Source organism: Gavia stellata, chromosome 17, assembly GCF_030936135.1.
Source record: "Gavia stellata isolate bGavSte3 chromosome 17, bGavSte3.hap2, whole genome shotgun sequence".
Taxonomy (NCBI): domain Eukaryota; kingdom Metazoa; phylum Chordata; class Aves; order Gaviiformes; family Gaviidae; genus Gavia; species Gavia stellata.
In genome coordinates, this window is record NC_082610.1 from 8836284 (window position 1) to 8863898 (window position 27615).

The 27615-nt window shown below is 36.6% G+C and overlaps 2 protein-coding genes across 2 annotated transcripts in view; one reads left to right on the top strand and one right to left on the bottom strand.

Moving 5' to 3' along the window:
- The window catches only part of DNAJC24 (DnaJ heat shock protein family (Hsp40) member C24), a 36696-nt gene extending 16911 nt beyond the window's left edge, over positions 1-19785 (top strand). The window contains exons 3-5 of the mRNA XM_059825797.1: positions 8405-8543; positions 18664-18732; positions 19649-19785. Coding sequence (XP_059681780.1) covers positions 8405-8543; positions 18664-18732; positions 19649-19773 — 333 coding nt within the window. The 3' untranslated portion in view covers positions 19774-19785. The remainder of the gene's footprint in view (positions 1-8404; positions 8544-18663; positions 18733-19648) is intronic.
- Positions 19786-20887: 1102 nt separating this feature from the next.
- The window catches only part of IMMP1L (inner mitochondrial membrane peptidase subunit 1), a 36953-nt gene continuing 30225 nt past the window's right edge, over positions 20888-27615 (bottom strand). Inside the window, exons 5-6 of the mRNA XM_059825796.1 lie at positions 25910-26020; positions 20888-20965 (exon numbers count right to left, since the gene is read on the bottom strand). Coding sequence (XP_059681779.1) covers positions 20897-20965; positions 25910-26020 — 180 coding nt within the window. The 3' untranslated portion in view covers positions 20888-20896. The remainder of the gene's footprint in view (positions 20966-25909; positions 26021-27615) is intronic.

Genomic DNA, 27615 nt, shown 5'->3' on the forward strand with positions numbered 1-27615 from the left:
GCTCAAATATAGCTGTTGTATACATGGTGTAGATAATACCAAATATGTGTGTTAATTCTATTACATGCTGATAGGGATTTGTGGCTTAAAGTATTCAGTGTGACAGTGTATGTAAAATTAGCAAGTGTTAACTTTAAATGTAATTATATAGCTCTTGTAATTGCATTATATGGTTCCTTTTTTGTGCTGTGTCCAGCAGGGAGACTGTTCAGCTTTGTATTTCAGTGCTCTATCAACTGATCTGGAACTTTCAATACATACTGCATAATTTGATTAAAAATACTGCTACAAGCCTTATAATGACATAGTATAGAACTGGAAATGTGCGGTTTTGCTGGGGCGTGGAGTGGTGAGGGGAACCCACTCTTCTACACCATGTTAAGCTTAATAACTTGGATAGTTCTAAACATAAATTTATTGAGCCTTGAGACAAATAGAAGCAGAATACCTAGTTTTGTGATAGTGATCGTGAGGTCTGGGGCCTTGACCAGCCACACTTTAAATTGCCTGAGGACAGAGATTTTGGGAAGGGTACCCTTTGTCAAAAACCTGAAGTCAGCATGAACTTTGCAGTGGAGGCAAGGGTTTTCCACTAGGTATCATACTAGTCTGTCATGTTCCCAGTCTGTTGTAGGAGACTTTCAGATAGGCACTTCTGGATCAAAGGAACAAAACTCTTCTATTTCCAAATGTAATTTTAGAAAGAGGAGGGATGCTGCGCGAAGCTTAGTTGTCCAAACTTGATTCCAAAGCTATGGGAATATGAAGACTGAACACTGGCTTTTTGTACTCAAAAAATTGAGTACAAATACAGAGAATATCAGCCTACCACATTATTTTGATTCTTTAAATGATTTAGAAGAGTTGTTGATTTCTTAGATATTTATAGATGTGGCTTAAACATCGTGGTCATGTGGCCAGATTAAGGAATCTTGTTTTAAGAATTGCAGTTCTTTCTAATAAAAATGTGTCCACACATTGGTCTGTAGATAATTAGAGAAATGGATGTGATTATATGACCCAATCCAGCCCTTGTTTAGCAGTTAATTTCTCCAGATTTCTATGAGCATTTGGTCAGATCTACACAAATTTGGTTGTTGGTTTAAATCTAGCCAAGTCTGGTGGTGTCTTAATTGCTACCACAGAGCAACCATTTGGCCTGTGCGAGATGAATGTTGTCAAGGTACCTTCTGCAAGGCGGACATTCATCCACTGGGAATGTATCAAGAAAGTTTTCATTAATTGGTCCCTTTGTTAGCATTTGTGGCAGAGCGGCCAAAAACTGGGTATGAACAGACACTCTATGTCAGGGGGTGAGATTTATTGGCAAGTCCCAGTAAAAACTGGTATTTACTACATATATTGTAAGCAGGGGCAAAGGCCTTTCCTCCTAAGAACAGCCTGGCATTAAATTTCCTCAGATTTCTTTTTTTTTTTTCTTTTAAAAAAGGCAGGGAAATGTAACAAGTATTCATACTACAATCGGAAATTAAATAGGAAATAGCTGGTTAATATTTTTCTTCTTAATGTTGACTGTCTTGCAGCTTCTTTTTAATGTAATGTGAAGTGTTGTGATGAGCTCTGTAGTCTACAGACAAATTTGCATGGACCTATGGATACTTCTGTCAGATGAGAACACTTGACAGGTTTTGTCCTGACCTTGTTAGCTTAACCTGTAGATAGTAACAGCTACAGTTGATAATGTATAAATGTTGCGTAAAGCATGAGAAATGTTTTTAAACATAGTTTTCAGTTTTGATATTTTTATGTTCATGTTAACTCCTGCATTTTGTTCTTGTTGTTTTGTTAAAAGGATGCACTTCATCATATTGCAGGGGACATACTGGTAATGGTTTGTGCATTCTGTCTTAGTGCAACACACTTGTTTGTTGCTAAACTTTGTATAGACCAAGACTGCGTTAGGCTTTTCTGTTCTGCTTGCTTATGCCCATTTATTTTTAAAAGTGCTTGATATTAATCTGTGCAATTCCAGTAAGGAGTCAGTCTCATTCTGTTGGATTCTCAGCCATGAGTTTGGCAACGTTATTTGAAAATAATGGCTTGGGTTTTTCTCTTCATCCAGCTGCTTCCAATGTTTCCCCCCTCTCATTCTTTTTCTCTTCTGAACAGCATAGTATCCAACTCCTGTGTCTACTTGCTGTCATTCAACTAACTTTCCTATCAGTGGAAATGGATGTCATTGATGTGTACTGCTGTTACCTCATACTACCCGATGCTTATCCATGGTGACTTTCACTTTTGCAATGTTAATCCAACCGACCCTTTGCGTACCAGTTTCGTGACTTTTACCTCTTGTATTCACAATTTTAATTCAATTCTGTCATTCATCAAAAATGGTAGCTTTGCCAGATATGGAGCAGTGCTCTATTTGTAAAGTTTGGGTTGAATTTCTCTTCCCTGACCATTACCAGGTATCTTTCACCACTCCTTATTTTTTAATATAAATACAAATCTTTTTACAAATTCCAGGAGGTATTGTAGTTGTAGTGTAGGTCATGAACACTGTGACTTCCTGTTAGTTTTACCATGACAAAATAAAAAAGATAATTCATACTTGGACGGAAATCTTATTTCTAGCTGCATTACATGAAACGAATACTGCCAGGCTATAAAACTATCATAGCTACTACTATATGCCTAACATGGAGAAAAGGAGAAGGATGCTAAGAGATACTAAGTTAATTTTAGATGTTAATATTCTATCCTTGACTCTTATTTACAGCTTAGATTTAGTCATTAGATGTAGTTCCTACAAAAGCACAAGTACTTGAATGTATGTTAGTAATCCCCTGTTAAAATCTTACTACTTGGTTTACTCAGGAACTTAGGGCACATCTCTAGCTTTAAATATATCCCTTATTCGAATATAGGCGCACATCCCGTATTGAAGTAAAGCAGGAATTCAAGACTTGTCTAAACTTGCCAATTTAATTTAGCAAGGTGATTCCCCGAGACTGTAGATAATTTCAGAGTTACAAATATTTAATAAATCTGATAGTTTAGAAATTTACTATGCTGTAACTGTTGGTAATACTGACTGCTTAGTGGTTACTTTATGACTCATGATAGTAAGTCTAGAATAGTCTAACTTTTAATTTTTCAGCTCTAATGGTTTCATCATTGTTCTATGTCTGTCTTTACTTTTGAATTTTAGAACCTTAATAATGGTTTCCCTTACAAAAAAAAAAAATGTAAAAGGTGTATAATAAAAATTAAAGTCTGAAAATATTTCTCCGAAATTACTGTCTCGAGAGAGAAGGTCAAGATTTAATGCAGCCACATCTGGTTCATCTTTTTTATAGTACTTTTTACTTGCTGCTGAAGATTTCTCCAAATGTTTGACAGCTTTGCATGAAATATGGGAAAGTAGGAAAGACAAAGCTATAGAAAGTGGAGAGTATTCCTTATTTCAACCCTGGAAAAAAATTAGAGCTGATCTACTTCATTTTCGTCAGTCAGAAAAAATAAAGTTTACATTTTAAATGGGCTTACTTAAAAGCTGTGTAATTTTAGGGGGGGTGAAGTTCTTTACAGTTATCTATGAAATACACAGTAGTAAATGAAAGCACTTTTTCGTAACTTAAATAAAAATCTGGAAGAAGTCGTAGTTTTCATAGAAAATAAAGCCTCCTGTTTTGATGTATGGAATTGGGGATGTGGTGCATCTTTGGTTTTTAAAGTAAATACCCCATATACACAAGACAAAACAACCATGGTAATGTATTATTCCTTCTCATTTATTGCTTAATACTTTTTTAACTGTTTCTAAATAATCAGCCTTTTCAATTTGTCATGTGGAAAAGTAGTTACGAGTAAAAGTTTGACTACATTAAGCGGTTTAGTTATCGTGTATTCCATAGTTTAGCAAGAGATTACAAATTATGCCTGTATGTTTCACCCCTCCCCTCTTCATAAGTCATATTAAGTTGATTCTCACTGGGTGGTGTAAATTTCTTTTGAAAAATAAATTCATGAGCACCAATAAGATGTACATTAAATTGATTTAACTAGAGGTTTTCTGCTTGCTAATTTGAATTTGATTAAAATCAATCAACCTTATTACACTTATTGCATCAGTTAAGCAACTCGTACAAGTATTAGGAGGATAGGGACCTTAGTGTGTCATCTCTGTGTTGCTTGATTTGCTCAACCAAAGCTCAACCAGCTCTTGTAGTTTCTCACCTTGTGGTATGAGAGTTCTTAAGGTCTGTTGGTATGGTTATTGAGATGTAATACCATTACAGTTATTGACCAAATGGTCTTTATTAACTTCCAGGGATTAAAGTCCAGGGATTAATTTTGCAATTCTTAAAGTGCAGAAGGGACCAAACTTCATGGAGTATAAAGTAGGCAGAAATAAAGAACGTAGCAGTTGAATGTGATGTAGCGTGTTCCAAATTCCCTGTGGAATGAAAACCATGTGTGTTGTACACCGTATAAATAAAACTATCACTGTATACATAAAATATGTGATGGAACTAAAGTAATTTTTGGAGAGTCTACACTTCTAATTATTAATTATATTTAATTATTTGGCAACAAATTAACACGTTTTTTCTGTGACAGAAAAAGTTTGCTCACTTGCTTGTTCTTTACTCTGTAGTAGGTATCAAAGGCAATAGATTAGCATCGTGAAATACAATTAATTTACCTAAACTAAGATGTTCCATGAAAATTTTCTAAGTTTTTTGGGTACTTACATAACTATGAACTGAATGTGTGTCTGTGTTTCAGAGTATGTTTGCCAGTGATTCGCTGTTCCTCGCTGTACCCAAACTGCTGAAAAGTACACTCTGATGTATATTAAAAGTAAGACTGTTCAATACAGTTGTTTTAGAAAGGTACAATAATGATACTGTAATTGAAAAGGGCATGAGGTTAAGTTTGTATTAGCCTGCTTTTCTGTTTCCCTGCAGCACTAAAAATTTCATCAAGTCTCCAACAGATAATGTTTAAAGTGTGTTTTTCATTTGAGCTTTGGACTTCAAGGTTTGTGCTTTTTTAAATTTTTCTTAGTGATGGTAAAAACTAAAACCCTCCTCTAAAGGGTATGCTGGAGAGGGAGGAGAATCAGAAGCAAGAATATGGTAACCAAGAATGACAGAAGATACCAAAAAAGAGTATGGTTGATCAATGTCTGAAGTATTGTTGGAGGACATTAGAGTACTCTCTCTAAACTTCAGCTATTAGTAGGTTGGTGTAAACGTTGGTAAGGTGTCCTCTGTGGCTGGTGCCTGAGCTGGCTGAATAGGGTCTAAAACAGCTGGAAGAAAGGACACCTCGTTTGTTGTCTCAGAGACGAAAGAGAAGGGAATGGGCAGCTGAATCAAGAGTGGATTTTTGCTCCAAAGAGGCATTCTTGGGTTTTGATCAGCAAGCTGGAGAGTAGGAAAAGGAAAAGGAGAACAGGTATAGAATGAATTCAGATGAAATGGGGTCAGTGGGGAAAAAAAAGAGCATTAGAGTAAAAGAGCAGAGGTGTGAGGATTTTTCTTAGTGTAGATGTAGACTGCTGAAAGGCATCGGATGGTAACAGAGGAACAAGCCCAACAGAGGAAGGAGCAAATAGTTTCAGAAAGCATGGAGACCAAAATGGATATTTATTTTTTTTCTAATTAGTAGATCCCCTACAATGTAGTTGTTAGTTACATTAAATTGTAGTCTTTCGAATGTAAAAGTTGCATATGCTACACATATTAAATTTTCCAAATCTATAGGAAAGAAGTTAAAAGCTAAATGATAAATCTGAAGAATAATTAATTTTCTGCATTATTTAAGAAACAGAATAGCCTTTTCTGCACTGATTATTATTTTTCCAAACTACTTTTATGACATCTGTGGCTTACTGGTTTTCACTGACTGCTTCCAGTATAGTCCAAAATTATTTTTCAGTCAGGCAGAGTTTTGGCTTAGCGAAGGAAAAGCATGACCAGTTTTGTGGGGGTGTTTTCTAAACATCCTTGGCAGGAGAGAAGCCGGTATTCTCAGTGCTCTTTTCGGCAATTGGTCAGTAATGTTTTCATGTATCTGTAAGAAATTGATCTGAGAAGGTGTGGTCTTGTGGCCAATCCAAACATACAACAATATGAGCAATGGTTTGTGGCAGTGCTATTCAAATCTAGTTGAGTTTCAGCGATAGTAAGCCTGGTATAATATTCCTTGAATAGGCCTTTACATCCTTTTGTGTGTAAGCTTGTAGAAGAATGCTTACAGTATCATCTAAATGGAGTGAAATATACAGCAGTCATATAACTCTATTTTTAGGTATTATAATTAACCCTACAAATATTTGGGGTGCATGCAAATTTTAAATATAGCATCTGAAATATTTTAAAATAATGAAGTATCATTTTTTTAAATAAAATACTGCCTTGAGGAGTAACTGCTGGATGCATACCTCAAACATAATTGTTGAAATAAATAACATTGCTAAAAAGAAACCATATAAGTCTTTAATGTGATCTATTTTGCCTTGTATGTTTATTAAGCATTGATTTTGTTTAGTTGGTTTTTTAAAAATGACCTTTCACAAATGTGGTATACAATCAACACCAATGTTAAAAATGCTATTAAAATTGAAATACAACTGGAAAAGCTAAGGTTTCAGAAAAATGGATTTGAAAACAAATGATATATTTAAATAGCTTTTACAGTACAACATGATGCATGCTGACAGAACACTGAATTTAGTGCCTACCAAATAAAGGTGTAATTACTCATTATTTAATTAGCTATTTAGAATATAATGACCAAATGCAATGACCAAAAATTTTTTATTTGCTTGCACCTTAGAATTTTGTCATCTTCAGCTGGGGAGATAAAACAGGGATCTCTAAGAGATAAACTTTTACAGATCACAACTGCGCTTCAGCCATATTTTCAGCAAGTTGCAAGCTAGTCCTCAGTCTTGAATGCAGAGGTGACTTCAGGTGTGCGTATGGTGGAACAAAAATACATGTTTGCGTACAGACTTCATACTTGAGGTTGCAGGCACATTCATGTGTATGTGGAAACATACATGTGAAAAAACTTGAGTTCAGAGATGAACATTTTGCTCCTATGTACATTCTCTTATTGTCGTACAGGGGATTTATACAGGTAATACCCATCAATGCAAATGACAATACATATGTCAGTGAGCAAACAGACTCCCCTAGGAGACTAGGAGCGGTCCTTTCAAATTTTGAATTTCATAAAGCACATGATGTTAGTATTCTTTTCTTTCCAAAATTAACTGAATCCCTTTCTTTTAGTTTATAATTAATCAGAAATCTGCTCAAAACCATGTAGAACACATGTTCTAAGTCTTAAAATTTGCAGTACATTTCAGTGCCCCAACTGATGTTAGTATAAAGGGCAGAAGTTAAAGCTCCAGAATAAGGGATATCTTGATTTATAACACAGTTAACAGTGGATAGGTCTGATTATATTGCAACTTTCTCATCTTGCGTGTTGTTTCCTGTTGGTCCATCACTTATACTGAGCAATTTAAAATATCAAAAAAAGATATTACTGGAGATGAATTAAAGCTACAGGAAGATGGAGCTTTGAGGGTTCCTTTTCAGTAGACATTTGAACCAAAAAGCCGTCAGAATGCTCTGTTCAGAACCTGTAGTACAAATGGTAAGGAAAATGTTACCATTTTAATTATTATTGCCTATTTAACGTGGGATTTCTTGCAGCCATGTCCTTGAATAACCATTTCTTAACTAAAATGACACGGTTTTGTAGCCAGTGATCCATGACTTTAAATATTTGGAAGGGCTATTGATTCACTGAACTGGAAGAAATTAAAGATGTTGAGGCATATTTTCAAAAGCAGAATTAGATGTATTATAAATTATATTTGATCATGTATATTCTATTTACTGTTTAAATAATTAAAAAAAAGCTAGGTACATGTAATACAGCATTCAATTTATCTGTAATAGCCTTAACTAAACATCGGTGGTATTGTTTAAGTCAGCTATGTGCAATATTATGAGAGCTGCTAGCACCTACAGCACCTCCTCTTGTTCCTGTGTCGTGGTCCTCTGCATGTACCTGTTTCTGTTTGTGGTAGTCATTCTCTCTAGGTAAATTGTCCATGAGACCAATGATTCCATCAGCAAATTATCCAGAAAATGCCGTCAGTGCGCATGGTGACATTTGTGCCACTGGTGGTTTTGTTGCCATTTCAGTGGTCTAATTAAATTGGCAGTTTTCTCTTGTGCCCAGCGTCGTTGTCTCCCTTCCTTTGGCACCTTAGCTCAGACCTTCTCCTTTTCTCTGTCCTTTTAACTGAATATCAAATGCATTATTGATTGCTCTTCTTCCACCCTCCTCACTTCCACTCCTCTCAACTTTTTTTTACGGTTGTTTTTTTTTTATTTTTGATTGGCAGTATCATCCAGACAAACAGAAGGCAGATGTGCCAGCAGGAGAAGTGGAGGAGCGTGTGCAGAGGTTCATCGAAATTGATCAAGCGTGGAAAATTCTAGGGAACGAAGAGACAAAAAAAGAGTATGACCTGCAGCAGCGTGGTAGGTTCCTGCCAAGGAGTGCTGTAGTGGCAGCAGCCCTTTAAATAAGCAGGGTCTGGGAGTGGTAGTTAGCTGGTATTTTAAAATGCTGTTTATTGCTGAACCAAATGTTTCTTTCACTCTTGTCCTACTTTCAAGTGTGGATCCATTATTTATAGCTTTTGCTACACATACATTAGCTAGTGAAAACATTGAATTACTTCCAACAAAACATTAGGTGGCGTTATTCCTAATAATTTGAATGCATATGAAATTTATACTAATTACAGACCTTAACCCTTTTGATTTTATTAAGGCAGCTTCATTAAGCGTTCTTAATTTTAAGTCTTATACTACATTTTGTTGCAGTATCTTAGATATAGATATTAATCCATTTATACCTAGTGTTCAGTGTGTATGGGTTTATAAGCACTTCAGAATCATTAAGATACATTCCTTTCAGTTGTGTGTGTGTTATGGTAGCTTTCATAATTCATCTGTAGTCTAAACTAGCCTTTTTGAAGCAGGTTTATAAATAATATTCCAATATAGTACATTAACTGGGCAGCTCTAGCATGCATTTCTTTTTATACCTCTCAGAAAATAGCTTCTTAAAACAGTGACAGGCTGTTGTGAGAAAGAAAGGGGGGAAATGTAGGTCAGGTCTGTCACACATGGGCTACCATTACATGAAGTGATAGGCTGTCTTTCTGCTCTGGCCTCGGGATAGGAGTCCCTCAGCCTTCCATTAGAACCTTCAATAAATGTATATCCACCCTACATGTTAATGGGGGGAGTCAATAATAGTGTATTGCCTGTGGGGAAAACACTCAGTCGCACTCTGCAGTAACACACTCTGGTCCAGCATTGACGTGTAGCCACCACCACTTTTGAATGTGTCTGATAAAAGCCCACTGTCTCTGCAGCTTGTTATTGAATTCTCTTCCATTGTACATTGGCACACCATCAGACCTTTCTCTCTTGTGCTGATTTTTAACTCCCCTGCCGCTGTGGATACCAGAACTTTGAGAGACAAAGGCTTAGTCATTCTGGCAGATATGCATCACTGCAGGATAAAAAGAGTGATATATAATTGTATATACCCCGTATGAATTCTCTAGTTAAATAATCTTGTATTTCAGACTTTGTGTGGGTTTTGGAAAAGAGGGTGGAGAGGTGAAAACAAAATTGTTGAATAAATATTTTTAAAGAATGGGAAAAATTTCATCTTGTGTTAATCTGTTATGTAAACAGTATTAAGATCAAACTTAAATAAATTTTCATCTCAAACTTATTTTTTTAAATGCCTGAATATGATGCCAGAACAGGAATTCCTGCGACCCAGTGCTCTCATCCTATTGTACTCTCAGCATTGTAGTATTGGCTGTGTCTTCCCTTTTCACAGATTGTACATGCACAGGAAAAAAGAAATATTAGAGATTAAGTTAGAAGCCTTTTGTGTATCTAGTGAGTTTTACCTAAAGCTTAAATACAGACCATGAAGTTCCATTTTGCTTGGGTCAGGTGAATCCACTGAAGTCGAGAGATCTACATCAGGATTTAATAAGCTACTTTATTTTCCCATGGAATTTAAGGACATTGCTATAAATTAGTTTTGACAAAATTTATTCTACGGTATTTTAAAGGTTATTGGTATTTCCTGAGATTCTTTTGCATCCAGATGAGTTCTTCTAAAATCCATCTCAAGGTTCTGTAAAAAAGACTTAGTAAATAAAGAAAACAAACTGTACATTTATTTACACAAGTATTTGGTAATGGTATGATAATGGGATAGATCTATTTTAATATAGAGGGTGCCATTCACAGCAGACCCAGTGTTTCAAACTAAGCCACATGTAACATACGTGTGCAGTGTTGCTGCATTCTTTGCAGCATGTTTCCAGGCAGCAAAATGATGGTGAAATAAATTCTAGTTCTTTGAATGCCTGTCAAGCTGCTTCTGAAGTCATGATTCTAGACAAATTCGTAGACACTGCTGTAAAAGCTCACAGAAACAAAGGAATTGAGACAGCTGCTAAGGGGAATAGTGATGAGAGACATAATATAGCAAGTTCGTAAGACTGCAAAGCCTAGGAAGCAGAATCTGAAGCATGCCAGTGTGCATGTGTGTGTGGCTGCCAGTCAGCAGGAAGTCCTTTGCGCTGTAGTCTTTTACCCATTTCACAGATTGTTTATTTGTATGCACCTTGTTGTGTTATACTAACTAAATCCTAATTATGTGGCTCAGAAATTCAGTGGCCAGAGAGGTTCTAAGAAGCTGAAATTCTGTGGGGCTCCATGGTTTTAATTGTGTGTGGGTGTTTTTGATTGAATCATTGAGAATAAGAAGTGAATATGCTTTCGTATCTTAATACTGCTTTTCTCTGAAGGTATCGCAATGATCTCCTACTAATTTTTTGTGCCTTCAGGCCATAGTATTAAAGAGGAAAAGACAAACCTCAAACTGTTTAGAGGTTTGGCTCAAATACTTATCCAAGCCTCTCTGGTCTGTAAATCTTACAAGAAGTGCCTTTTTGTATGTTCTGTGAAAATTTTTCTGATTCATTGTTTTGTCATATCTTTAATGACATAAGAATACCCTTTTATAATGGTGAATCTTTTGCTTCCAATCCCTGTGGAAAAAATTGGAGGATGAAAAAAAAAAAGCTGTGTAACAATTTACCTATTAAGAATGGACTTCTTTTTCCTCAACAGATTTTTTTGCTTAGAGTTTTTTCCATTCTTTGTTCAGTATCCCACTTAAGAAAGATGAATATGCAGTTAAAATCAAGTTTGAGAGTAATAATTACCAAAAGTTCTTCAGTGAGCTTAGCTTGGAAAAAACTGTTTTACAGTTTTCATTTTAGAAGTCATCTGAACCCTGAAAGTTCATGCTTGTGTCACAGTTTGAAAGAATAAAAAACTTCTCAGAGAATCATGTAAGTTGGAAGGACCTTCACAGGTCATCTAGATCAATCTCCTACTCAAAGCAAGTCCACACAGGTCAGTTGCTCAGACCTCTCCAGCCTAGTTTTTAATATCTCCAAGAAGGGAGATTCCAGAGTTGCTCTAGGCAGGCTGTTCCAGTGTTTGAACACCCTTGTAGTAGAAAAACCAAACCAAACAAACCCAAAACCCCAAACCAAAACAAACCCCAAACCAAAACATGTTTTCCTTCTGTCAAGTTGGATATAAGGACTTTTTTGCAACTTGTGCCTTTCACTTCTTACTGTTCCACCATGCACCTCCAAGAAGTCTTTGCTACACCCTCCTATTGGGTAGATGGAGACAAAGAGATGCCCGAGTTCTTTTGGCCTCTCCTTGTATGACGTGTCCCAACCCCTGACTGTGCTGGCAGTCTACTGGACTTGCTCCTGTATGTCAGGGCATTGTACTGGGGACACCAAAACTTGGCACAGGACTTCAGATGCAATCTCATTAAGTGTTGAGTAGAGAGGAAAAAAAAAAATCACTTCCTTGACCTGCCGGTTACACTCCTGCTAATACAGCCCAGTATAAGGTTGGCCTTTGCCGCAAGAGTGCCCTGCTGACTCGTGTTGAACCTGTTGTCCACCAGGACCCTCAGGGTCTATTCTGGGAGACTGCTTTCCCACCAGTTGTCTCCCAGCCTGTACTGGAGCATTAGGTTATTCCATCCCAGAAGCAGGACTTAATCTTTGTTGAACCCTTTCATGTCCCTGTCAGCCCATTTCTATATCCTATCAAGGTCCCTTTGAATAGCAGCTTCTGTGGATTTTTTTGTGGATTTTTGTTGGCTTGAATACAAAGGAAGTGTGTATGCAAACAATCACATAATTAAGATAATTCATTTTGCATTTTAATTATTAATGATGGAATGATTAATAGAAAGGTCACAATTAAAATTAAATCAATAAACTTGTGACTTTGATTAATTTCTGACACTAAATGTAGCTAACAATTCAAAGCTAATAATGGGATTGATACTAAGACCAGTTGCTTTGTATGTATTTTTGGGGCGGAGGGTGGAGAAATTGAGAATCTGGGGTTTTTTTCCCCATGTATGGCTCCAGTGAGGTTCTATCCAGGATAATATGTTTTTATGTGATGATGGACACAGGTGTCCATAAAGCCAAAGTGTTTATAGGGTGGGGGATCTAATCACCAGTAGGAGCTTTCACATCTTAGCACATACCTCCTTCTGATTTTAAATTTTTAAATTACATTTTTAGAAAAGTATTACAGATGCAATCTTCATACATGAAATACACATTCCAGCATAATTTTCCTTTTGTTCTTGCCTCATTTCTTAGACATAAGGAATTAGAGGTCCTAACTGGAATTGCCAGTGTTCCAGCTTGTGCCATATGTCTCTGAGAACAATGTTGGTTCCATCCTCTCTGTACCTTCCCTTTAGGCAGTGAGGCACAACAAAAATCTTTCCTTAGCCTAAAATAGCTCATTTTAAAATACCTGGTCGCCAATTCAGATTCTACTGACAATACCAATCTCTTTAAAACCTGAAAAATCTTTGAGGACATGTCCTCACTCTCGGTTAAGTTTCTACTGCAGGTTTACAAAGGGAGTCATATACAGGTGTGGTCATAAATTAGGAAGAGGAAAAAACAAATAGAAGGTAGCTCCTTCTCCCCTTGCTCCTTTAGCATTCCTCTCCTAGTACAGTAAACTGAAAAGACTGTTTTGGAGATGCTTACTTTCCCTTTAATCCAGCATTCCCTCCTGCTCCAGCACTGAAGTGATGATTCTGTATTAGACATCAAGATATCTTACATAATTTGGTAAATAGGATGCCAGAAAAATAACCTTACAAATCCACTACAAGAACAAACAGGAGAAGCAAGACAAAAGCCTACAAAAATGCTTTTAATAACTAGCAGAAATGGTAATTTAACACCTTGACTACCTTATTATAAGAAAGGAAAAAAAAAATTATTGCAGTGTATTTTAGTTGTTCCTTGTTAAGAAAATTCCTTCTTAAAAAAAATACTTTTAGACCAAAATAAAGCTTTTAACATGGCCATTAACTTAGGCTTTTCAGTATGCCAGGTTATAGTCTTTAAGTGACAGAAGTGTATGTTCCTTCTCTAGCCACAAATTTTATGGCTATAGACCCTCAGCTAGTGCTGGAACACAAGCCTTTTACCACAGCTCTCTGGAGTTAATTCTAATCTGCATTGGCTACACGTGAAGCAGTGTTTTTCTGTATTTTTTAACAAACGTAGCATTTTGTTATGAAAATTCTTTACATATGACTTTTTTATAATTTCAAATTAAAGTAAGCACAGTTATTTTAAATTAATGCAAGAGAGTCAAACTTAGGCAGTTGTTTAAAAACTAAATGGCCTATTAGAAAAAAAATGAACTTCTGAACATATCCACACTGTGATGATTTTGATACTTAGTAGATACTATGACCAGTATTTGATTGGCAATACATATCTTGAACTTTTTTTAATTGTGTGTTTGGTTTTTTTAAAAAAAAATCCTAAAAATATGAGACTGATAAAGAGCTAGAAAAATCTTTTAAGTATTATGACTATTTTTACTATGACCATAAACTGTTGAAAGGGTTAAATTTCAATTTACTGCTTGCAACTCTTTCCCTAAAACTCAGCCTTAAATAGCTCAAGAAATATTTATTGTATCCTCAAGTGAAACTTAAATACCTTTCCTCTTTTACCATTTCTGAATGACCCAGCAAGGGCTCTAGTAAAGCTTTACTGAACCAAGCTGCTAATAGTTATTTAATGTTGTTCTGTAGCCTGAAAGAATCTCAGTAGATTTTTCCTTTTAATCTCTTTGAATTGCAGGCTCATAAACCTCTCTGATGAGCCTGCCAGTGTTTTCTTAGATCCTGCAGTTGAGACAATGGAGCTGCAGAATCCTTTCACCTCTTGTTGTCAGACAAATCCAATAGATGGCAAAGCCAGGCAGGCTGTACTACTTGTGAATTAGAATTTGTTTTTCAAGGTATGGTAGATGATCGGGTCTTCTCAATTCTCCCTATATGTGCGGGAACGTGTTTCAGAAAGTACAACGTGGTACACAGAGTTCTACAGCTTGAGCAGACGTCACATACAAGTAAGCCTACCACAGAACGGGGTACTGGTAACAATGCCAGTCTTAAATTACCTTCTCCCCCGGCAAGGGAGTGGAAATCAGACACCGCTTTACTTCAGGGAACCACTAACGATAGAGTCATGGCTGTAATAATAATGACATATTTGAAATAAGGAAGAGGACAAGAAGTAGTAGAGTCATTAACACACTCTCTGAAAACCGTTAGGTGTGAAAACCATTAGGTTTGTAGTTCTGCTTGTAAGGTCCCCAAACTCATACTGGCCTGTGCCTCTGTTTTTAAGTAAGTGGCTAAATCAGTTTCTACTGTCTTAAGGTATATTAGATTGGGTAGTGTATTTAATAGGAGAACTAGAAAACAAAAAAGTTTTGTTCAACTCTGGAAAATAAGTTTCTCCTGCTTGAACCAGATAAGCAACTAAATGCAGCGTACAAAACTGACTGACAAGAGCGGTTACTGGATTATGTGCTAAGTTTGGAGACTTACTCAAGTCAAGAGTACTAATTGAAAACTTACATCTTTTACAATAACCAGTGAGACTCAGACTTGAGCATCAGACTAGGAATAACGATCTTAGTTCAGGCTTGGAATTGTATGAGTGATTAATTTTGCCTGTTATTTATTTTTTACATTTTTTTAATTTATTTTTGAAATTACAATTGCAGTAATGAATTAGAAAAGCTTGGTTGAAGTTCTGTTTCCTGGGCTTCATATTGTACTATGTTTGGCATAGAAGAGAGGGTATTTTTCCTCAGAAGGCAGCTTTCCTCAGCCACCTTCTTCATTACTTTGTGAGTAACTTTACTTCAGGAAGTATGATAACCTCATGAATTTGCATTTCACCGGTTCTCTTCATGGTGGCATATGGTCCGTTCTGCCCTTTTTGTATTTTCTACCAGCAAGACATGACCCAGATCTCTACTTCCAATCCTATAAAACTTGTTCTGAGTGAAATCTTGCTTCATGAATTCCAAATAGGAAAGCCTGTTTTCTTTTTAACTCCTTTTTTTTTGCTACCTGTAAATGGAGCTTAGGAAAATCTGTTCTTCCTACAACCCAAGAGACCATTTTGCGTTGTGAGTTTTTCTTCCCGGTATGAAAAAAAACCCCAACAGGTGGAATAGGAAGTGCTTGCCTTTTTCATACTGTTCTCACAGTTACAGTATTGTCGTCTTTTACCACAGTGAGGAGAAGAACCTGAAGGTAGGTAGGTAGACAGACTTCATTTTGATATCTGCTTTTACTTTTTTTTAATTCCTTCCTCAAAAAAAGAGGAGGAGGATTCTCTACTTCACACAAGGCCTGCTGGAAGAAAGGTCTCTGCCTGGTTTTGTGGGTGTTTTCAGGACATTTGCTGTTCCTCTTCTCACATTTTGTAGCTAGAAGGCTGTACCAGACTAACTCCAAGTAACGTTAGAGTTATTTGGCAGGAGATAAGACCATCTGACCTTTTATTTTATTTTTGCACGTTTCATGCAGTTAACTAATGTTCTGATCAGGTGTTAAGAAAAATGTTATTACTTTGTATAACTAAAACATTACTCATAGCTCTTGTTTATGTAATTGAGAGCATGCACAACAATGAGAATGACTGATTACTCGGCATATCCTCCAGTTTTCTTTCATCTTTACACTATTGCTCATTTTTTTTCCCTTTCTTATCAGCAGTAAATTATTAGGTGTGAGTGGGTTAATTTTAATTCTATCCTTTTCATTACAGAATAGGTGTTCAGCAAAGGTAACATCGAAGAGGCTGTATTGATTCTATCATTATTTCCAATGGGTCTGATTTGTTTTAATCTCCTTCATTAAAACTGATTTAGATGAGGTTCATTCTCAAGGATCTATAATGTACACTTCAGTTAAAATTCAAATAGTCATTTAGTTGCAAAATAAAGACTGGGACTTAATATTTGGTTGCTGGGGTTTTTTTAAACTGGCCTTATATGTCCAATTTAAAAATTCAAAATGTAAGTACTAACTCTTCTTTTTTTCCCAATTATACATAAAGATAGTTAAAATGCAAGGGGTTCATTTCACTACTGGTACATTACATTAATACTTCTACCTATGATACTATACTTTTAAAACTGATTGAGCTATGAAAGAGAAACTATTAAAACAACAACAAAAAAACCCAACAAACCAGATTGGTTAGATTTTGAAGTTAATTTGGATAATTAACTATAGAGAAAGCTGTGATTAGCTATTGCTAGGATTATGCCTTCATAGTAGCCTTAAACTTCTTTGCAGCAACTTACACGACTTTGTTGTAAGTAGGAATCTTACTTGTGAATAGCTTGCTTTACCTAGTTATGTGTGAAATCAACTAATAGAATATTGAGGTATATCTGTTCTGAGTCACTGCTTCACTGTTCAAAATCTGATAGCAGCTTTTGAAGAGTAAGGTGGTTGCAATCAGAGGAGGATGTTCGGTGACAAAGAAGGAAATACTCCATTATCTGATCAGATGAAGGTTGGAGATGTGGAGATTTTCTGGGGTGTTACTGGAGGAGATAACTGCAAAGTCCCTTATTTCTACTTCTCAGTCCAGAGCAAAGAGCAGTTACACACAAGAAGTTGGGAACCATTTAGAATACCCTACAATCTAGTGATTAGGTAGGGCAGTCTCTTGGGAATTAAAATAACATAAAATAACGTGGGCTTCTGACTTTTTCAGCAAGTGCTCAATAAGTAGTTCTGGAATAAGAAATTCTTTCACTGCCAACTTACTTTTCATAGAAAGCTGTAGACAAGACTATATGCTCTAGAAAGCTTGATGTTATTAAACTATAAAACTTGTTTAAAAAATCACTGATACAAGAGAAGGAACACCTACTTTCTCAATAACAACCTGATTTAAACCTTAAATAAGCACTAAGCTCCCAAGTCTTGCCAAATCTAAGGCGTTTCTGTGTATGTACTAAAGATCAGCTTTCAGGCGTTTCTGGTTCTTTAAAATACAGCATTTGGGGAGTGGGAGCTTCCAGGTATCAGCCAGCAGCTGTGAGGTTTTGTGTAGTAAGTTTTAAGAGGTTTAGGTCCTGGTTTGGTTTTTTTATATTACCTTTTATGACTTCACTTGTAACTTTGTTGACAAACTCTTGTATTGTCAAGTGAAAGAACTTGGTGTGAACTTTGTACATCAAATGTGAGTGTGCTGATAAATTGCAAAAACCAATTTGTATTGCAGTTTGCATTTGATAATTTCAATTGTATTGTACACTTTTCATTTCATGCTGTACTCCATGTTGGAAGAATCTAGGGGATCAAATGGCACCAGATCTCACGGGTGCAGGCCAGAACTGACCTTCTTTCTGTGCTGAGAGACTCTTTATCATAAAAGAACACTTGGACTAGTCTTCCCCAGAAAGTGTTTTTCATTTATCTTTTGTTAGGAGTATCTTTTTGTGGGAATCTTGGTGGTGGTCTCACACGCAACCCTAACATTTAATTGGTGGTTATTGGAGGGGTTTTATTTGGCCTCTCCTTTCTAAAGGAGAATGGGTTGCCTAAGAGAGATTGTGGAGTCACCAACTATGGAGATACTTAAAATCTGACTGGACGTGGTCCTGGGCAATCCGCTCTAGCTGACCCTGTTTGTGCAGGAGGGTGGGTTATGTGATCTTGAGAGGTCCCTTCTGACCTCAACCATTCTGTGATTTTGTGAAAAGTACAGGTAAGCAGACATTCACAATTTCAGCTTGTGGAATTGTAGTTACAGCCAGGCTTTTTAAAGGTATTTATACCAAAACGGAAGTTTGCCCTTAATTTCACGTGATTGTTTGGGATGCGCAAAGTACTGGTTACAGTAGTGTCTTAATTTCAGTAACATGTCTTCACCATTTACTTCTCCTGGCTACAGTAGGCCATTTTCCAGCTTATGCAGAGGTATGTAAACTAATTTTAGAGAACTGCATTTTTAACTGATAACATGTTCTAGGTATGACTTTCTAGCAGGGACCAGATTGACTGCTAGGTGTATAAAACTATTAATTTACCAGGAAGAAATAAGGACCTGTATGTTATCAGGGTTGAACATCTGTCATGTTTTCTTTATAGAAGATAATCTGACAAAAGAATGGCCACTACATGCACAAATTTATCTTGAGGATATGTCCTGGAATGAAGGTATGAGTGCCTTACTACTTGTTCCCAGTGCCTTTCATTGTCACTGCAAATGTTTTCTATTTTTTCTGCATCTTAAACCATTATGTTGTCTTATTGTAAGTTCTACTTTTTTTTGTATTTTCATCAGATTTAGCTATTCTGTCCTCTGTGATTACCTGAATTGGAACTTAACTTTCTGTGATACTTATTTTGCATTCCTCCTTCATCTCTTCTTGCTGCCCTCCCCTCCCCACAGTACCACTTTTCACCTAGCTCTCTTCTTGTAGTATAACTGAGTATTTATATTTCTGTGATGGTAGAATGCAAGTGTTTTCATACAGATTTTTTTCATCTGACAGCGTGTTAATTCTCTCCTTTATATTACTCTAGCTTTTACCATTTACTTGCTTTGTGGATGAATGCCTGATTATTATTTTTTTTTTTTAACTTTTTTTCTTTTTAAACTGGAGGGGGGGAATCCTATCTACTTTCCTTTCTTCTGATTTATGTTTGTTTCCTGGGTTAGCAGTCTCTTTTGGAACCATCCTTCATCTGTCATATGTATAATTAACACCCCTTAGTTTGTTCTTAATTGCTCTCTAAAGATCTTGGTACTTTGTCAGAATCAAGGTCTCATTCAGAAATATTCAGTGATGTAGTCTGTTTAACATATGTCTGTTTCACTGATGTGCACCTTTTTGTTATATGCTCTTTTAAAGAGACTACACTGACCCTGGCTGTTTGGCACGTTTTAAGGGTATAGTTGTTTTTTGAGCAACAGATGGTAGCACAGGTACTGATATTCACAATCCAGCAGTGGGAGAGTCACACACACAAATTATGGCTTGTTATTAAGAGCAGCTTTGTGAATAAAATCTAAAATAAGTTCTTGATTCTTCTCAAGCACTAAAGGCTTTTTTGTTTTCTTTTTTGGCAGATGAACAATGTTATACTCTGTCATGCCGATGTGGTGGGAATTACAGTGTCTTCAAGAGTGAAACCAAAGACGTATCTTTGGTTTGTTGTGACACATGTTCACTTGTTATCGAGATCCTTCAATGATCAAGCACATTAAGAGTTACAAACTTTTAAAAAGACTGGACAAACTGGGGACAACATCCGCTAAGAAATGTATGTTCAAGAAAAGGGGGGCACTACAAGAACGAGTTTGGTCAGGCTTAAGAAAGGAAATGTGTCCATTTGCTAACGTACCCCTACAGACATGAGCTTTGGGTTTTTTGCCTTCTGCAGCTAAAGGGCTAGTTAATAAAAACCTCCAGAACAGAACACTAAGTTCTGTACAACTGGAATGTATCTCATGATCTAAATGACATTTCTTTCCCAGCAAACAACAGAGTAGCTTCTTTCAATCTCAGTCTGTATCAGCTATACCTTGGGCCCTACCTCTTAGGTTAAATCCTTTCAACAGCTCAGATAACAAAATTTAATCAGGAGGCATACATGTGAGAATGCTTTGAAGATAATGAAGAGTAAGGTCCATTAATGGGAAGCAGGAACATTTTCTATTTTATGCTAAATATTTAACTTCATTAAATCCTCACAAGGACTTGAGCCTTGGAAAGAGGTGGCAGAGACTCGCAGATCTAACAGGCTGGTTGTCTCGGCACTAAGTAGCAGGTCCAGTGCCTATGCACTGGACTGAACAGTTCATCTGTATTAACTAACCAAGAAGCTGAGCTGTGGGCCCTCCTGGGCATACACTCCACCAGGTCAAACTATAGCCAGTTTCAGGAAAACCCTGCAAAACATAGAAGTGACTAGCAGATCCAGAACCCCGCTGTTACTGTTTTCAGTTCCAATCCTAGCATGCCACACTACTTGCTAATGTAGGCATAGCCTCTGTGAGGCTCTGGATGTGTGACAACATAATAGTGCATTGTGCCTTTTTCATCCCTTGTTAACAGTCAGTGCCAACCTTGGCTTTTAGTAAGTACCAAAACTTTCTAATAAATCCAAGCACTTGCTGTGACTAGCCAGAGGAAACAGAGTAAGAGGCATATCTTTTTGTTGATGATAGCAGTATATCATTCCCACTTTCAAGTTAGATGTAATCTCAGAAAGAGACATCTTTGTCAAGTAATACTTGTGTTTATTCTAAACAAAAATAGTTCCATTGATTTTAGTAGAAAATATTAGGAAAGCTGGCAGTAGTCACTTAAATCTTTTAATCATCAAGAAATCTATGGCCATTGGGGCTTGCACGTAGAAATCCAAAGTCATTCAGAGGCCATATCTGTAAAAATAAAATACAGTTACAAGAGATTTTAATTACAACTCAAAGTTCAGTATTTTCATTTGTTATTGTTGTAATTGTTTCATGAACTGCATAATTTTTTAGCTCTTCGGTTGACAGGGTGTATGAACTTTTCTCACCTGTGTGTTTCTTTCACTAAGAGTAATAAATACTATATATCAGGAGGAATTGTCATTCCATAGTTGCTGGAGACAACACTAATGTATACACAGCATGCTTTGCCATGGAGAGACTCACAAATTACGTTATTTTTTTCAGTCTTGGAAAGAAATACATTTCTAGAAAATATCTTTCAAATTCAAAGTTTTCTAGCTTGTAAACCTCCTAATAACTTAAAAGACAAAGTATATGTTTTTGATCCACCAAGGAGAACAAAGAATACCACAAACATTACCTTCCAGTGGAAGTAGTTCTGAGGTGTATGTTTGTATTTCCACGATGGGCATTTGAACTGTAAACACCAAACCTTGGAAAAAATGCCCTAGGCTTATACCTAAGGTAAGCTTATACCACGCAAACAGGTATAAAGGGGTGGAGTGCCTGCCACCATCAGGGGCTCTCAACCACGGGGCTCCTCTGAGAAGAGAGCTACTACGTGGAAAAAGAAGGAGCACAAATCATGACCAAGTACAAGCACGAGTGTCAGAGAATGATGCTCACCAGTAAGAAGAAAACTTTCTCTCCAGAAATTAAATATATAGCTGTTCATACTACTGCATGCTCCCAGGAGTACTTTCCTCTGAACATTCACTAATTACATGTAGGCTGCTCTTGGATGCAAAAAAAAGTAATAGGGAATCAAGGACATTCTTTTACACTTTGTCCTTTGTCTCCCTTGACTGCCTGTGTCTCTTCACTACACCTGCTTTCAAAGATGGCACGAGGGGATCAGCAGGAAGAAGGAAAAGAGATGATGTTGAAGAATGAATGCCCTCTGTGGCTCTAATCCCATAAAAATCTCACAGCCCCTGGTCAAGATGAAGCAACCTAGACACAGAAAGATGATGAGCTACCTTGTTCCCAAAGCATCTGTTAGTATGATGTTTATCTTGCTCATTTTTCCTCAGAATTTGATCTTAAGGAAGGTATGCAGTCACCTTCCAGGAACAGCAGATTACTCTTTCATGGAACATCCACAGCACAGAAGGAGCCTTTGCTGCTTTCTGTGTGAAGTGAAAAAGTAATTTTCTCAGTTTAAAAGAGGAAGCACAGTGCCAAGGTTCAATATTTCAAACCCCATGGCTTATCCCCAGCACTAAAGACAATGGCAGAAGAGGCAGAGGCAGTTAAGGATGGGCACAGCAAGACGTAGCATCAACTTACTACTAAACTGGGACCGTGCACTGCTGGAAGCTCCCTAGACTTGCCTCTGTCAGGCCCCTTGCAGCACTGTGCTAAGTTGCCATCAGTTGGATTGTGCCCGGGCCCTTGGGAAAACAGAAGGAGGAGTCATTCTCAGGACCTGGAGTTCTGTGGATCTGAAAAAGGCTCAAAGCTGTCTTGTGCAAGTATCTATCTTGGAAAATACATGTCTTTTTTGGCATATGCAATTAGGGAAGAGCATGAGGAACATCTGCTGATATACAGAAATACACAGAGGTAACGTCTTGTCTCTATGTGTGTATTAGCCAGTGAGCTATTTTAAGTTCCACACAAATACATAGAGATACAAACCAACAACAGAGGGATATTTGTGATCTTGGTTAGAAGCAAAGCTATGGAATTCAAGGCTCTCCAGAGGGCCTATGCTGGCTGCAGGCTGGGTGTCAAGTCTTTGTTTGGCCTCAAAGGCACACAGGAGTAAAAGGAAATAGGAATATCCCATGTTACAAATCTAAGCTGATCTGAGTAAAAGCCCGGAGAAGGAAGTTTCTTAGGCCATTCACTACAGCACAAATCTCATCTCGGGCAATTCAGATCACACCTATTGCAACTTGACTTTCTTTCAGTGGAAGAAATCAAATTTGTTTTAAATATTGTTTTGACACTTTAGTTTCAAATTCATCACAGTAATCTTAGTGGTAGAGTTAGAATGAAAATGATGCTTTATCTAGTCTGTGTGCAGGAGAGAATGTGAGAACCAATGTTGAAAAAGAGAAGGAACAATCCTTCTCTGTGAAACAAAGACATGCCACTGTGTGTAGTAATTCCCAAGTCTTTTAAAAGTTATGACAGAAGTTGAATGTGACTTGTTCGTTCAAACTGGCTAGTCCAATTAGCAGCTATTTCCCCTTGCCCTCTTTGGTTTGGCCTACATAGATTTGATCTGATGGATGGGGGATAAATGGGGCTAACTAGCTCTCTTTTGAAGGTACACTACAGGTCTATTTTTGACAAGGAGCCTAAGTCTAGGGAATGCACAGGATATCCTACCTAGGACAGGATGAAGCGTGAGTTCTGTCAAGTGGGACTTCCTAGGCTTCTACTGAATTTGCAGCTACTTGGATTTCAGTAGCCTTTTTATGGAATGAACTTGTCTCTCAGAGTGACAGTTGATATGGTGGCAGGGAGGAAAAGGGGCAAATAAAACCAAGTATCATTATTTCTGTACGGGTTAAAAACTGGTGCACCAACATTGAGAATCTTGGGTCTAAACTTCACAGATAAGCTACAGAGAGAATTAGCATTTATGTTTTGCCAAGAATAGGTTGCCTAAACAAACTTGATACAAGCTCACTCTCTTCTGTTGAAATCCATTATTTCCAGATTAGATTTGGGTTTCTGCATCCATTACTAAAAATGTAACTTAACTTAGCATTCAAAGGAACTATTACATCTGCTTCTCCAAAATCCACTTTAAGATAAAACCACGTAAGCTTCCATTCTCAAGGGAGCAAGAGATTTTTCATGAAAGAGAAGCCAAACCTCTAGTAGGCCACATTATAAAGCGTACATAGGTTTCTTGGCCAGTGGTCTACTAATTAGCTACCACCATGCAGACTAGCTGTATTCTGCTGCCTTTCACTGTAATGTTCAATAGCAACATACAGTAGCCAGATCACTGTATTCTAATGTGAATTACCATAAACAACCCAAACTGTAAACACCCATTTGAAGAATAAACTCATTTTTGCTTTTGTTAGGCACTGTATTCTAATGTGAATTACCATAAACAACCCAAACTGTAAACACCCATTTGAAGAATAAACTCATTTTTGCTTTTGTTAGGCACCATATACTTAAATCTCATTAAAATGTTAATAATTACTACTCTATGCAGCATCATAAAACAACTGCTATAAAGTTTGGTTAAATAATTATTTTGATTAAGTAGCAAGTGATTGCATACTATCTTTTTAAACAGACAATATTCTGGAGTCCTAAAGTATATCTTCAATATGTAGTATCTGTGTGTAAGTTCCATTCATTTTACAGAGTTCACTGCTTGCTAAATTTAGGGTTCAGTCCTGTCAGTCACTTCATTAAAGTCTCTCAAACATCTTCCTTGTTGGGGTACAAGGTGGACACAAATCTATTGCTGTGGAGAGATACTGTGAATAATTATGGCTGCCCATGTACATAGGTTCTTAATATATACATTATTTGCTAACAGTCCCCTTAAAGTTTTCTATACTAGTATACCAGTTGGAGAATTTTTTTTTTTCAGTTGGATCATTAATACCACATTCTTATTAAGAGGGCTGTCAGCATATTAGCATCATTTGTATTTTAGCAGTTAATAATCCAAACTAAAACTTGGATCATAAAAATAGCCCTATTTAAAATCAGCATTTTTTCCTCTGGTATACAGCGTAAGGCAAACAATATAGCAAAGGAACAGAGAGCACACAATAAACACTAGAGAAGAACTCAAAGCAAATGCTATCCAGAAAGAACAGAGGTCAGACAAAACTCGGTGGTGGGGCTGAGGGGGACATGTTATCTGAGGTTTAGTAAGCCATTAGTGATTATGGTCAATAGCTGCAAGGTTTTTTCAAAAGTCCTAAGCTGTGATCATAAAAACTGTTAATTAAGTATATAAAACTTTGTTAAATTGGAAAGATCTAATCTCCCCTGTGCATGTAATATAGCTGTGCTAAATTATGTTTTTGTGGATGTGTTGCAATATATGGAGAACAGTTTTCAAAACCTTTTTTTATTGTTCTGAATGGCACCATTTTAAATCAAGCTTTTTAAAAGCTGGCGCATAAGCCTATAATACAAACTCCCTTGTTTCTTAGATTAAACTTTTTATGGAGAGGAAATTGTGTTAGTTTCTTCTTTTTGGTAAATGAGTAAACTAATAATGCAGATAATATGAAAAAGTAATTTAGTGTGAAATAAAGCTGTAGAATTGTTGAAACAGGAGAAGGAACTATGGAGGTTTATACAATACAATATTAATTCAAAGCATTTTTTTTTTAAGTAAATATGTGGCAGCCAACTACAGTGGCACTTAACTTTACTGTTAAGGATTTTTCACAGACTTAGTTTAAAAAGCAGCGAAGCCAGTCTACATGTCTAAAGCATGTATGGAAGTCCTAGAAAAATAACCTTTTCCTCAATTTTCTTTTTTTGAACTACGGAACTACACTTCTTAAATTATAACAGTGGAATATGGAGTTGCCCTTTTCTACCATTTTGCAGAGACAAGAATCAAGTTAAGGATGGAATGTATATCCGTGCAGTAGGATGTGTGTGTGTGTGTGTGTATGTTTGTGTTTTTATCAGGTTTGGATTTGCTTGCAAAATAATTTATTCAGTTTTCAGAGGCAGTGACTGCTCAAAGAGTGCTGCTCAAAAAACAAGTCCTCCCTCAAAAAAATCCCCACTGTTGTTGAATTAGCCTTTTACAGCAAGTGGCCAATGTGTTCAAGCTTTCCTTTACATTTGCTTTGGCCAGACAATTAAGGAGGCAATTTAACACCCAGGCAATAAAAATGTATTAATACAACTATTTTCAGATACTATAAATACATATACCTTAAAACAAATGCGTCCTCTTATCAGTCCATAAGGAACAGGTCCGTAGCACCTGGAATCTGTAGAATTCCTGAGATTATCACCTTCTAACCAAACATGTCCTTTAGGCACCTATGATTAAGCAAGATTGAAATGAAAAAGAAAATAGAACAGAATAGTATTACGCATAGTTTGCCTTACAATGTATTTTCTGATTTCTGTGCTCTGTATTTCATGACTATATAATGAACTAATTTTTTTTTGAATCTAGTAAGACACAGTGCCAGATTTAGAGGGATGAGGAGGAGTGCTCCAAAGTATCTTGTTCTATCATGTGCTCAAAAACCAATGGTTTGCAACAAAAAATCCAAAATGAAGATGTAAGAGGTTAGACCAATGTGACAGGGTCATTAATTTAATAGACTTCAAAAGAGGTCATTAGGATGTTGACTGAAAATCTGCCCTCCTGTCGCAGTAACAGCATGAACAGGGCAGCCACACACTCATCAACATCCTGGGGCCAGCACCAAGGCTAGACCTGTTAGTAGATTCATGATGAACTAACTGGTAATTGATTGTGACATCAATTACGAATAATCTCATCATTTTATCGGAGTAGGCTTGTCAAAGTTCTAATTAAGATCACAGTTCATTCTATGTGCAGGCAGAATCCACAACACATTATATTGCAATAATGATGATCACAAAACAGCAAATCCCTTTTTATAATTTGAAAATTAATGATGGTGACCTTATACTATATGACAAAGACCTTTCATTGCCTATATATATTATGCATTAACTATATTACATACCATAGATTCATGGCATCCACTGACTGACTCAATGACAAAATGAGAAATAGCAACATTTCTGCAATAGCTGTACTAGTTACCTAAATAAGAGTATAAAGCGTTCATGTATAAAAAAGTTACCACTTACTTAAGTCTTAAAACCTAAAAAAGTCTTAAACTAAAATTTCCCTTTGGAATATATAACACTATTTTGATACGGCTTTTTAAAAACATTTCAGATATAAATAACCTCTTACGAGTTACCAAATAAAATACTTTATAATTATTTTTCTATTCTGTTTTTGTTTCTAAAATTCTAAACCAGGCTGAAAATCTAGAAGTAGCAACATATGCTCAATCTAGATAATACTTAATGTGGACTTTAAGTTAACATACATTTTTCCAAAACCAAGTATGTACTTGAAACATTACTATGCCCACAATTCAGAGAAAAAAAATACAGAAACAAACAAACAAACAAATTCAAATGAAACTCAGATTTTGAGCAGTATAAACGTTAATGTTTTAGAAATAAGCCACATGGACTCAGAATAGTCTAGATACACAGAATTCAAGGATAATAAGACTAAACAAAATAAAATACCACTCTAGTAGTAAAGTCTGGATATAAACCATTAAGAATAAAACCAGGTCCCCCAGATAGACATTTGAGGAAAATGCAGTTGACGTGTAATTGGTACTTATAGGTATCTGGCCAGGTAACACTTACTGGGAATCTTGTCTTTCAATAAGCCTTTTAGGCTCTTGCTTAGCCGTGCTCCCGCCTGCCTGTTACTAGAGTAGGATCTGAGGACAGCCCGCTACCCGAGAGTCCCTTTGTTCAGCTGTGGCAAATGCATAAGCTACGGATTAAGAACCAATAGTTTGTCTCTGACAGTGGCAAAAAGAGATACTCATCATGGAAAGCATACA